The sequence below is a fragment of the Electrona antarctica genome (assembly GCF_951216825.1).
Source record: "Electrona antarctica genome assembly, chromosome: 12".
Classification (NCBI taxonomy): Eukaryota; Metazoa; Chordata; class Actinopteri; order Myctophiformes; family Myctophidae; genus Electrona; species Electrona antarctica.
In genome coordinates this window covers 38,571,647-38,585,286 of record NC_136793.1, presented here as the reverse complement: position 1 = coordinate 38,585,286, position 13,640 = coordinate 38,571,647, and the positions used below count along the sequence as shown (strand labels likewise).

The following is a 13,640-nucleotide window of genomic DNA, read 5'->3' as shown; positions in this document are numbered from 1 at the left end:
CATTAATCAAACTTGCATATTCCCTGTATGAAATACAATGAAAACACTGTCTTGGGTAGTTATCGCCGGCCAAATGCGTTTTACCGTCCTCAAACTAGAAGCCTATATACGTTCCTATTTGGTGAACATTATTTTTCCAAATGCATTTAAGTGAATTCATAGATTTTAAGGTGGATGAACAATGCTTACTGCAACCTTAGTAGTCATTCATGTCATGCTCTGAAAAGACACTGATGAAGGCTTTAAGCTGAACCGCGAGCATCCTTGACTACTGCTCTGCACCAGTAAAACATCAAAAAGGCTTTGTGAGTGTGTAATATCATGTGTATATCTGCACCCATTGCATTCTATAAGAATGGAGTACAATTCTATTCATTCAGTGCCATATTCTATACCTATTGAACTGCAAGACCACATACATGATTTTCATGTTTTCAAGGTAGTGGTATGATCACAATGATGATGATATTTATCTTCTCTGTCTGTCCATACAGATATCAGATCCTTTCAGGACATCTGTCAGAGTAAGTGGCTGTCTTATGCTTTTCTTTTAAATTGCTTGACTTTCTGGCCAAGACAAAAAACATATGCTTTATAAGTTGCTATAATTTAATAATTAAGTAAATGCTGATAAACAAGTCCCTACTTTAGGGTTAGTTTCAGGCATTGGGGTCTCCGTTGTAGTTTACAGTTCACAGTCAGATCCTAATGTGAGAAATACAACAAATTCCGGTTTAGTTCAGTTCAGTTGCAAAATGATTAAAAACACTAATCAAAGAGCATAAAACACGCAAAAACAATCAGGGTGACCAGCAAAGAAGCAACACAGCCATACTGAAACTTGGCCAGACACTTCCAATTCTTGTTAGGGTCACTGCAGTCCTGCATAATTATGAAGACCAGCTGTCAAACCAGTGTTACTCTCTCTAATTCTTTAGAAACCTGGCAAGTGGTGTGCAGTGCATGTCCAGATCGCCTGGCAGATCTACCATCACCAGCAGAAGATGAAGGTGAGCCAGCTGGATGGTCACATGTAGTGTGCCCACAGTCTCTGAAAAGTCAGGGAATTCATATTTTACCAGCCTGAGAAGTCATACAATTTGTGTTATGGGAGATTGAAGTGCATACACCAAATGTATTGTTTTTGCATTTATATTTTAAATATATAGTTGGCACTCCTTTCCAGAGTTTACAAGTGGAACCTTGGAATAACCTTCCATTCGTAGATGTTCACAGCCATTGTGCTCAGACAATGTTCCTGTTTACATTTTTCCTCATTTAAGTGTGTAACCATCACTGGTAGTTGATCTAGTTAAAGGACCACTTCACCCATTTTAAACCAAAATACTGTACAAGCGCACATAATTGGTATTCACTAATGCTCATTATATGATGGTGCCATATCTGTCTACTTTGTCTGTGTCTCAGCCTGCCTACCAATTACATCATTGGTAGGCAGGTTTGGTCATTTCATTTTTTTTTTTACTTTTTATTGATACAAGAACAGTGACTGTTATTTCAGCATGATAACCTTCCTGGAAGAGAAAGGTGTTGTCATTGGTAGACTATGCAGGTTTCTGAACTATCCATAGCCCACCAATGTGCAGACAGCCATGATTGTGCCATCTTATAATGAACATTAGTAAGGACCAATCATATGATGATAAAGTTGAAAAGGGGTGTAGTGCTCCCTTTAACTTAGAAGCAATGATAATCAAAACTAGAATTATGCAATTAGCAATTGCAAGTGTGGTTGCCTCTTGTAATACATTTTACTTTATATAAGTAAAGATGCTGATGTTATATGGCATACATCATAATAATGGAATAATGGAAAACCCCATAGACCCACATGACGTCAGAAGCTAGTACTCTATAATAAAGTGACAATAACAATAGTCTAGTTTCCCTCTGGCCAACCACACTAATTAGACATTTCATGACATTAATCTCACACAGGATAGAGTTAGTGAGCCAAAACAAGACCTGAGCAAACTCTAATCTGGTTTTCAACACACAAAATTCCAATTCTCAAATGCAGATGCTGACAAAAATCATGGAAATGGGCCAAAAATGGAAACCTTACTGTATAGGAAAATGTAAATGTACAATAGAGAACCTTTGCTGATGAGACTCTCCCCATCAAGGTAATTCCTCCAGAGCTCCCCATCCCCCTTTCCCTAGGCTTTACTGTCCCTAATCAGCTTACACATATTTTGTTATGACACAGTGGGCCAGGATTAGGGCCCGTAGAGCCTTTGTTGATGTGTGTCTGTGCCTCAGATCTTTCACCCAGTTTGCTGTGGAGATAAGCCGTTTTTGGCACTACTGGACTCAAAATGTAGTCATCATTCGCTGCTTATACTGATCTCACTCTCACTCACTTTGACTTTGGCCTTCTCTGTGTTTCTATCGCTCACTTTTTCTCTCTTCACTTTTGTCAACTTGTGTTTGTTAATGTTTCTGCACTATAAATCCCTGCTTGCATTAGATTTGTTTTGAAACTAAGTTCTCTCTCTCTCTCTCTCTCTCTCTCTCTCTCTCTCTCTCTCTCTCTCTCTCTCTCTCTCTTCTCTCTCGTTGGGTGCATACGTGCATGTCTCACAGCAAATGCAGCTCGACCCTCATAAGTTGGACATGAATGGGAAGCTGGACTTGTTCAGTCGACCGCCAGCTCCAGGAGTGTTGCCTGGCTTCCCGTACCCCCACGACCTGGCACGACCCCTCTTCGCCGCTACAGGTCAGTAGATGAAGCCTCGGTTCTCATACAACCACGAAGAAAGCCAAATTAAATGTCCTAAAAAAACAATATGTGTGTGGTGTCGTTGAGGATTTCTAATGTTTGTTTAGAGCACTTTAAACAAACATAGTACAGAGTAGATGTTTGTTAAAAGAAGTGAGGCGCACCTCACTTGTTTGTCTGCAAGGTCAATTATAAAAATAAAAATAAATGATTGGATATGAGGGAAAGAAATCTTGAAAAACCAAACTGTTCCAAGCCTTTTCAACATGCACACACAGGATACTTTCCCATCTTAGAAGCTCTCCATCAGGAATTGTATGTGTATGCTAAGTTGCTAACAAGCTGTTTTTAAATGTATGGCTGTCATAATTGTTATTCTCACAGCAGCAATTAACCACATGCTTCTGCTATTTTTTTTAAAGTGTCCTCGCCTTATGTTCTGTTCATTTAATTGTAGTGTGGTTGTGCTAAATGTTTTGCTAAACACGGGGCTCAGATGATGTCATGTGTATGAATATGGATGGTTCTCTGTGTTTGGTAATTGACTGATGTGCCCTGCGTTGGAGGGCAACAGCAGGGCGATCGGCCTTTCCCTGCTAATTATGCTGTGGTGGCGTGTCATTAGCACTCGTGTAATTGGCTCTTTGATTAGCAATTCATGAAAATGCGGGTGAAGGGAAACACTGGGTCAACTTTGTTTCAGTATCTGACTGCATCACTGATGTGCACCCTGCAAGCGTGTGCGTGCACACACAGTCACACACTGTGTACACAGCAACAAGAAATAATAAGCTATGTGCTGTGTGTTTTGTTTTTCATCTCAGGCCATTGATGAATCATCTCGATAATTAGCTTTTAGCATGTATAGGCTTTGCTGTTGAAGATATTTTTACCAGCTTGCTTGAAGAGCAGCTGGTCTCGAACAGACGATGCAACTAGTCAACACTTATGCAACACCAATGCAATACTTTCTTGACACTTTTTGATCATTGGCTGTCCTTTAAGCCAATGGGGAGACTTTCCCATACTCTGAACGGCGGTGTTTCGTCATCGCGCCCTGTCATGCTATATGGCATCATACTAGACGTGAATCCAATCTGTGTTTAGATGTTATTTTTCTTTGTTTTTGTTTGTGTGTTTATCAATGGGTGCTTTTTTGCATTCTCCCATAAAATGTGACTTTCCTAATTGGATGAATCTATTCTAGGGTCATGGTCACTCATAAGGGTCCAAATGTTACACACATGTCAGATTCTTTAATTTCGGGTTTTTTATGTACTCCCTCACTGACCATCCTTTGACTGATTGGATAATGTTAACATCTCTCTTTCCATCTCTTCACCAATAGCATCTGGCCACCCATCACCCTCCCCCTATGGTCATTCGCCCCATCCCAGCGGCTTCCTGCCTCCTAGCCACTTGGCAGGTAAGTGTAAGTAACCCCACATTCACCTATTTTTTTGGTTTACTTCTTCTTTCATCCGCTTTTTCTTCTCCCTTTTTTTGCTCTCTTTTCTGATTTACTCATATTTCAAACACATTAAAAGACACCCAGGTGTAATTTGACAGTTTTGCTGAAGTTGAAATATTTACGGCTTTCATCTGAGGTTCATGTGGAGGTAAACTTGGGTCTCGGTTGGCCGGTGTAGCAGCCCTATGTTGGATGGTGTAGCAGCCCTATGTTGGCCGGTGTAGCAGCCCTATGTTGGCCGGTGTAGCAGCCCTATGTTGGCCGGTGTAGCAGCCCGGTGTAGCAGCCCTATGTTGGCCGGTGTAGCAGCCCTATGTTGGCTGGTGTAGCAGCCCTATGGTGTAGCAGCCCGGTGTAGCAGCCCTATGTTGGCCGGTGTAGCAGCCCTATGGTGTAGTAGCCCTATGTTGGCCGGTGTAGCAGCCCTATGTTGGCCGGTGTAGCAGCCCGGTGTAGCAGCCCTATGTTGGCCGGTGTAGCAGCACTATGTTGGCCGGTGTAGCAGCCCTATGTTGGCCGGTGTAGCAGCCCTATGTTGGCCGGTGTAGCAGCCCTATGTTGGCCGGTGTAGCAGCCCTATGTTGGCCGGTGTAGCAGCCCTATGTTGGCTGGTGTAGCAGCCCTATGTTGGCCGGTGTAGCAGCCCTATGTTGGCCGGTGTAGCAGCCCTATGTTGGCCGGTGTAGCAGCCCTATGTTGGCCGGTGTAGCAGTCCTATGTTGGCCGGTGTAGCAGTCCTATGTTGGCCGGTGTAGCAGCCCTATGTTGGCCGGTGTAGCAGCCCTATGTTGGCCGGTGTAGCAGCCCTATGTTGGCCGGTGTAGCAGCCCTATGTTGGCCGGTGTAGCAGTCCTATGTTGGCCGGTGTAGCAGCCCTATGTTGGCCGGTGTAGCAGCCCTATGTTGGCTGGTGTAGCAGCCCTATGTTGGCCGGTGTAGCAGTCCTATGTTGGCCGGTGTAGCAGCCCTATGTTGCTGGCATCACACTCTCTCTCATTTCAGAGTTGTGGAGGAAGATGCAGTTGTAAAAATCGGCCCCAGTGTATCATAATATATAGCCTTGAATAACCCCCTTCCACCCCACTGTATGGGCTGGTGGAGAAGTGGCCTAGTCTTTCCAATGTCCAGACCTATTTTTCATCCTTCCTTTTATTCAGACAAGAAAATTCTCTCTCTTACTAGCGTTGCTCTGGATGGCCTTAGAGAGCAAGGAAGATGGCCACAACAAATACGACATGTTACCTCTGTTTTTGTGTGGGCTTTTAAAGCTGAATCTGCCTTTCATAGTTTTTCCTCATTTTTTGCTCTGTTCCATCTGAGACATTGTTTGGGTTTGCAGCGGCAAGGTGATTTCACGGGATAAGCCCTTGAGTCAATCCAGTTTGAGCTTATAAACACATGGTGCACAGAGGAGAAAGACTTTGAGAGAGGGGGGAGTTTGGGCGCCTGCCCAGGAATTCAAGTGTGAGACTGGGAGAGATTTTCCAGTTGTTGTCTTTTCTGATTTATTGATGAGGCCGTTTTCATTACCAATGTCAGAAATCCTTAAATCCTGTATAACTGCTGTTTCCTGAAGCAATTTGTTTCCTCGTTTGTTTGAGTTAAATATGTGACCACATATAGTATTTTGAGTTCATCATTGTTGTAGCTTGCTGTTGTTATTTTCTTACGTACTGTAGGACTTCTCTGGTATGTTAAAGAGATAGATTGTTTGGAGGGAAATGTTATTATCTTTCCTACTTAGTCAGCTAGGCAGACCTATTAGATACGTTTTTATGTCTCTGCATACAGTTTGAATGAATGTTGAAGGTTAAGCTTAACCTATTTTAGTTCAATTCCTGGATGTCCATGGAATCAAGTAGCATCTCAATAATACAATATACCTTCAAACCACACAGTAAATTATTATCCATGAGTTTATCTGAGGGTAAATATAGTCAACCTAGCATCCCTATTCTGTGGGGAATATTCGCTTTAAATTACAAATCTACAAGCTTGTTGTTTGTTTTTGGCCAGGAGATGGTGTAGAAGAGACCAAGTAGTAAGTACAGAGCTGACCCGGGTCAGCAGAGTATTAGTTTACTAGGGGTTTTTAAGTGGTTAAACTGTTCCTTTATTATTGTTGGCCGTTGATGATTTTGGAATTGAAGTATTAGGCTGTTCATTATGTAGTTCACATTCCGTCTCTGCATTGGATAAGATCATCAGCTAAATGTCTTAACATCTTAACCTAATCATTGTTTACTAATTTCTCAGGTGAGTATAGGTATGTTTTCTCCATACATACAGAGGCTGTAGTTTATCTACTGTACCGATGTATGTATGACACCCGGCAACACCCCCCCCCCCCCCCCCCCCCCCAGTGGAACCTACCCTCCAATCCAGTCACTGTAGTCCCTTCACCCCATCCTCCATCCTCCCCGTCCAGCTATAAGTCCACTCTCGGCTCCACTCCAACTTGCACAAGCCCCACTGTCCCATCAGGCGTGTGTTGCCCCTAGTCACAGTACAGCCAGTGGGAGGGGGGCCAGGGTCTTGGAGGCTTGGCTACACACATTCAGCAGGATTATCAAGACAGAGAAGCTAAGTCGGTAGGGAGTGCCAAAAAAACGCCAAACCACAGCTCGCTTGTAAGAAAAAAGCAGAGTGAAATGGTTGGGTGGGTGTGGGTGGATGGGTGGGGGCGGGGGGCTGCTACTTTAGACAGCACCCCCTTTTTTGCTAATCCCTGTTTGGCATTTTGCAGATCCTTTCAGTCGCTCCAGTACCTTTGGCGGCCTCGGCAACCTTTCAAGCAGTGCCTTCGGAGGATTAGGCAACCCCTCGCTTGGTAAGCGCTGGCCCCCCCTCGCTCTCCCTCCTCCTCCCTCATACCCTCCTCCCTTCCACCTCACCCATACCCCCCCTCATACTGGGCCTGTCCCATATCATGGCCAGCCAGTAACAGAGGAGAGCAGTTCAGTTTTAGACCACAGGGAGAGCTGGGAGGGAAAGAAAAATAAGAATAAAAATCAAGGCACTTAGCTCTGCCTTTTTAAGCCAAAGCCTAACCCCAGTCTAGGGAGGACCAATCCAAGCAGGCAGCACAGTACAGCTCCCTTCCCCTTCCCTCCTCTCCCCTCCTTTCCTCTACTCTCCTCTCCTCGCCTCTCTAGGCCCAAAAGCCTGAAAGCCTGGCTGTAATCTGGCTGCACCACTGCCAACACGCACTCCAGGGCCTGCTGTTTGGTCGCTATTCATCTATTAATTATTCGACAAGCCTCTTCACACTACCGCCGTGGAAGACTCACTCCTTTTCTCTACCTCTCTCTACCTCTCTCTCTCTCTCTCTCTCTCACTCTCTCACTTTCTTCCCCCTTCACACTACCCTCCCCCTCGCTCCCTCCTCTTCTCGTTTCTTGCCCCTCGCTGCTATTCTCTGCCAAATCAGCCGCCCTGTAGCAAAATGGATGTCAGCGAAACAAACGCTATGGAATGCTGAGGTCTCCCTGGCTTTTCACAACCCTCAACCCCACGGGGCAATTGAGTGTCTTCCCCTCCACCCCTTCATCCAATGAAGAAAAAAAGGCTCATGAGAATGAAGAGCAATGAATTGGGGGGTGGGGGGGTTGGGGTGGAAGGGGGGAAAGCCCATTCGGTCCGGCAGCAAGTTGGAGGGGTGAGGCCATTAACCTCTAACTGGTCTTTGTACACAGAGCTTCAGCAGGAGAGCATCGAGAGACAAAGACAAAAGCAGCTTTTGTGGTTGATTCTTTTTTTTTACCCTCCCCTTCTCCTCCTCTGGTTGCCACTCGTCCTTCATCTCCATCAAGAGGTTTGGATTTGGGTTTTCATTTGAACTAACAGCCTCTGCGTCCCTGTCCCCCTCCCTCTCTCTCTTCTCAGGTTCCAACAGTGTGTTTGGCCCCAAGGAGGGCCCAGGGGGCCTGCCCAACTTTGGCAGCCCACACCACGACACCTGGAACAGGCTGCACCGCACCCCGCCGTCTTTCCCCACCCCGCCCCAGTGGCCCAAGTCTGCAGACATCGAGAGAAGCGGGTCGGCCAACAGTCAAGAGCGTGAACGGGAGAGGGAGCGAGAGAGAGAAAGAGAGAGGGAGCGAGAGAAAAGGGACTCCTCTGTTGGGAAAGAAGAAAAAGAAAAAGACAGGTGGGTTTTGAGGTTGAGTTAGATTTGGAAAAGAAGAAGAATAATTTTAACTTTACAATATTATTAAATATTGAAAGTATGTCCTGATTGGCCCATTAATGCTACATATTAAAATAATAATAATAATAAATTATAATGTATCTTTATGAGATCAAGTTTTTTTGTATTAAGTTATTATTTAGGCATTTAGAAATGCAGCTGTGAAATGTGCAACAATACATTGATAATCAATTGCATATACATTGAACATTTCAGTGTATAGTAACAGTGTATACGCCCTTTTTCAGAGATTCGGTGGACCGGAACCGCCACTCCAACCGTTCGTCTCCGGCCTCTGCACCGGCCAGCTATCAGATCAGCAACCTCATCCGCTCCAACAGCCAAAACTCCAGCGATTCGGGACGACACCACAGTGGGAGTACTGGCAGTGTGGATCGGGTCCGCGAGGCCGAGAAAGATCTGCTGGAGCGCCACCGAGAGACCTCTGACATTAAGGTGAAGGAGAGCCGCTCTCCTGGGAAGGATGTGCTGGACAGGAGATCTTCAGAAGACCCCATCAAACCCATACACCGCTCCCCCTCCCCGTACTCGAAGGTGATGCTCAATGAGCAGACAATGAAAGGAATGATGGCCGGCAACGGGCCACACCCGCCCATGCACAAGGATGGCGAGAGGAAAGAGCCTCCACCCTCCGCAGCGGATCTCCTCCACAAGGTGAAAAACGACATGAAGATCAAGGAGGAGAGGAAGGAGGAGCAGGAAGTAATGGTGGTCAGTTCTGAGCCTGCCTCACTGCCCCCTGTTCCTGCAGCTCCCATCATGCCTCCCGTCTCCCAGCCCAGTCATCCTCACCACCACCATCCACCTCTGTCACATCCACCTCCTCAACCCTCGCCTCGCGGCAACGAGATGCCGGGCCTCCATGGGATGCCCATGGCCCACTCGATGCCCCTATCCATGAGCGCCATGCACCAGATGAGCAGCCTCAACGTGCTTGACCGAGCCCGCATGGCTCCCTTTATGGGTGTGAGTCCGATGGGGGCAGGGAGGGAGCGCCTGCCTCACCCTGCCTTTCCCTGGGACCCGCTGAGAGAGGCTTACCGTAGCCTGGACCTGCAGCGCCGCATGGACTTCCAGCTGAGGGCCGAGCAGGGCCACCGCTTCCCCACAATGTATGAACAGGAGCGGGCATACCGTGAGCGGGAAGCCCATGACTATAGCCACCACGAGCATCTACTGGAGGTGCGGCGGGAGCATGAGAGGATGCGGCAGCAGGCAGAGGAACGCGAGCGGCTCCACCTGCGGGAGGAGCTTGACCGAGCACGCCTCCACCAGCTGCACCAGTCGCCCATGGAGGGCCACCTTGCCCACATGCCCCCCTTCATGTCCCCGCTGGGTGGCATGCCGTACCCCAGACTCAGCCCCTCCACAGTACACAACGGCCTGCTCAACCGGACACCCCCCACCGCTGCACTCAGTGCCCCCCCTCCCCTTGTGCCTGCAGGCAGTGCCAGGCCTGGTTCTCCCAGACGGACTACCCCCATCACTGCCACCACACAGGACCCTCGGGACTACTCTCCATCCCGCAACCCCAAAGAGGTTGAGGCACGGTAGCTACTCTCCATCCCGCAACCCCAAAGAGGTTGAGGCACGGTAGCTACTCTCCATCCCGCAACCCCAAAGAGGTTGAGGCATGGTAGCCTCGGGACTACTCTCCATCCCGCAACCCCAAAGAGGTTGAGGCACGGTAGCCTCGGGACTACTCTCCATCCCGCAACCCCAAAGAGGTTGAGGCACGGTAGCTTCCTGGACTAAAATGACATAAGCGCTTACACGATGAACTCACAAGCCCAACCCCCTTTACCCTGAATTTGAAATCTTATTGTGAACAAAATGCACTGCTTTTCACTAGAGAAGAGCAAAAAAGAAAATCACTCTGAGGAAAATGGTATGATTGTACAAATTAAAGGTGTGCAGGGCTGACAAAGCACATGCCATGATTTTATTTTCAGCAAACTTGCAGATTGAATAATGTCGGTGAAGAGAACACAAATGATGTGTATGTTTATATCCGACTTAAGTATTTGATAATTATTATTAATAATATATTAATCCAACCTTTTTTCGGCTTTGTGCGAAAAGAGAGATCCTGAAATGAGTTTGTACATTTTCCTATCCTTGTTCCGTGTATAGGCATCTTTTTATGAATTTTATGTATTTTGTGCATTAGTCACTCTTTTTCCGATATTTAATCCCAGTTCATTGTGAGACATAATCCATTATGGCCCACTGACTGTAAAGACTGGATTTAGATTTTTGACTTTTGCTCAACAGTGATTTAACCTCATGGTACCAGGATATCCTCATGAATAATGCCAATGTACAATGTTACATTACCAATTTGTTTCGTTCACTTGTTTTGCCTTTTGAGATATGCAGATAAATATATATTACAAGGTCTTTGTTCGGTCTCTGTAAAGAAAATTCATGTAAATAACTTGTTGATATTCCTTTGCTGCAAAAATAACAGTGTAAATTTATTAGGCTTTTTAAATGTTTCTAGAAAAACAAAATGAAATCAAACATGGATGGATAACCACTTCCCTGTTGAAAAAAACCATGGTAACAGACAAGCCTGGCCAATGGGAGGGAAGCGTGTAGGGAGGGTGTCATATAGGGGCCTAGAAGGATCATCTGCAACCTATGCAAAGTGCCACAAAGGACCCTGATGGAGAGACCACCCCGAGAGAACAGTGGATACTGGTGACAATGGAACGAACTAGGATTATAAAACCAGTTTATAATTGCCAATGAAAACGATGGAATTAGAAAACCTAAAGACTTCCAGGTCATGAACTGGACCACAGAAGCATACAGCCCCGTACAGAAAATGGAGGACAGTTTTTGACTGAGCGGGCGGCAATAGGACTTTCTCTGTCGACCTTGTGGTGTTGTGCAGTTGTTTTTCTTAGACTCTTGTATACAAAACAAGTAGAGTTTTAGGCGTGCAAAAAAAACAAAAAAACAAAAATGAACATTCATGGTTTAAAATGTAAGGAATAAAGTTTGGACCTAATGTCTCGACAGTTTTGTTGCTTGTCTTTCATCAGCCTTTTTCATCACTGAATCCATCTAATTAATTAACTTGTATCACAAACCGACAATTTGTATTTGGCAATAATGTAAAAATCACTAGATGAAACGGTGGATTATGTGTTTGCCAATAGTGCTCATGCATGTCTCAGCTTGAAGCGTTACAGTATTTGCTCATCTCATATAAAGCTATTAGTTTGAAATTGTAGCCTAAGCCATGATGATGATGATGATGATGATGATTTGAGTCTAATATATCATACATTGGCTGCAGAGCTCTCCAGAGTAGAATCAATGAGATTGGGGCAAGGCAATAGAGGGTGGGACTAATAGGACATTGATTTTGTAAGAAAGCAGGTTTTGAGTGTTTGTGTTGCAGGTAACTGGTATTGACTGGGCAGCCCAGCGGCGTATTGACCTGCGGTCTGGACTCATTAAAGGGAGCAATGCCTGAGAGGCAGACTATTGGATAGAGGTGTAGAAGAAGAGGCTCCTCTCTCCCTCATCCTCCTTCTCCCCTCCACTTGTTTTCTCATGCGCTCCACTCATCCGTTTCCCTAATGAGGCCTGAGGGCAATGCAGAGTGGACCGAGCAGCAGGCCCTGAGGCGCCCCATCCTGCTTATTGACAAGACCTATCCTCTCCTCGCTGCCTGTCCGGAGACGGCCAATTCATCCTGGTAATGCCCTCCTGAGCTCTCCCTCTCTCCACCGCACACGCTTCAAGACCAAACCAATCCTGTCCCAGGGTACCAGTGCATAATGACAGCGTGGATCAAACAGCGGCCAAGTCATTAGGGGATGTTATTGAAAATCAATGCTGGCCTTCTGTCTCACACTCTTGCACAGTTTTTTCCCTTCTTTTTTTCCCTTTAAAAGGGCTCCTGGAAAAGACTGCCTGCCAGAAGGGGGGCTGGGTATATTGGGAAGACTTAAATCACTATCACTTTCAATTTAGGAAGACGGTAATTGAGCCACATATTCCTTCTACGGGTAGCATCTGCTGGTTTCACTTTAGCGTTGTGTGCTTTTACTCCTAATCATCTGGTCAACAGCAGGTACTTAACCTCCGTACACATTACCACATAGTGATTTTTCTCCCCCTGTAACTATTATTTACCAAGTCAGCTTTTGTGCAAGGAAAAACGTACACCTTACATTTTCTCCTGACTCCATTATTCCATCCCGTGTTCTATCCATTTTATGGCTGAGTGTGGGAACGGCCCTCCAGAGATGAAAGGCTCCATCAATTCCACTCATTGTCTGGCAAGGTCAATTTATTTCAGTACACAGTCCATCATCAGACGGGAATCAATTGACACATTGCCTAGCATATCCAAGCCAAGATGGGTTATTACAATGGCTGCAGGTGTCAAATCCTTTCCACTGTGATCTTTCAACGGTATAGTTGTTTATTTAATTTTTTCAGGGGATAATGTAACATGGAATTTTCTCCCTTTCATAGACTACACTGGAGTACTATGTTTATAATTTGATACATATTTTAAACTTCATAAACAATATTACAATAACAGTGTTTCATGTAGTGCCTTGTAAGCACAATATTGCGTTTTTTTTTTTAATATACTTTTCTCCAGCGTAATAATCCCAATTAATAGGATACAGCAGCATCTGAGGTAAGACATTGTTTTTCATTCTGCTAATCCCCACATTTATCTGAGAGAAACCCTGACGCTGAAGGTTGTGGATTGGATTTTCATGGTCTTAAATACCTCCAAAAAATCCTCTTGGCACAGAGCTCACCACAGATCCAGCAAACAGTGGAACCGGCCTTGGGGGGCTTTATGGAGCACAATGGCAGCTAATAACACATTGCCAAGCTAATAAGATGGGCAAGGAATGAAATGAATGGTTCAATCCAAGCTGCTTTTCTCTCTCTCTCTCTCTCTCTCTCTCTCTCTCTCTCTCCCCCCCCCCCCCCCCCCCCCCCCCCCAACAGCTAAAACATGTATGAAAGCCGGGTTTTCTTAAGCTGCAATGCACACAGTGTCCCTAGAATTTCTCCCCCAGCAGGAGATAATGCATTAGTTCCCATTTTAAAGACGGAACCTTGTGAAATGGAGATTGGTAATGATGAGACAGGATAGGCTCCTGTCACTGTCACATTATGGCTGGGGGGTTCTGCTGGGCCTGGTGATTTCATGGACATACTAGGTTCCCAGT

The 13,640-nt window shown here is 45.6% G+C and overlaps 1 protein-coding gene across 1 annotated transcript in view; it reads left to right on the top strand.

Annotated features, from left to right (window-relative positions):
- fbrsl1 (fibrosin-like 1) overlaps positions 1-11,448 on the top strand; it is a 301,776-nt gene extending 290,328 nt beyond the window's left edge. Inside the window, exons 13-19 of the mRNA XM_079516969.1 lie at positions 495-524; positions 939-1,010; positions 2,608-2,740; positions 4,092-4,175; positions 6,961-7,044; positions 8,100-8,364; positions 8,652-11,448. Of these exons, the coding sequence (XP_079373095.1) occupies positions 495-524; positions 939-1,010; positions 2,608-2,740; positions 4,092-4,175; positions 6,961-7,044; positions 8,100-8,364; positions 8,652-9,978 (1,995 nt within the window). The 3' untranslated portion in view covers positions 9,979-11,448. The remainder of the gene's footprint in view (positions 1-494; positions 525-938; positions 1,011-2,607; positions 2,741-4,091; positions 4,176-6,960; positions 7,045-8,099; positions 8,365-8,651) is intronic.
- The last annotated feature ends 2,192 nt before the right edge of the window (positions 11,449-13,640 follow it).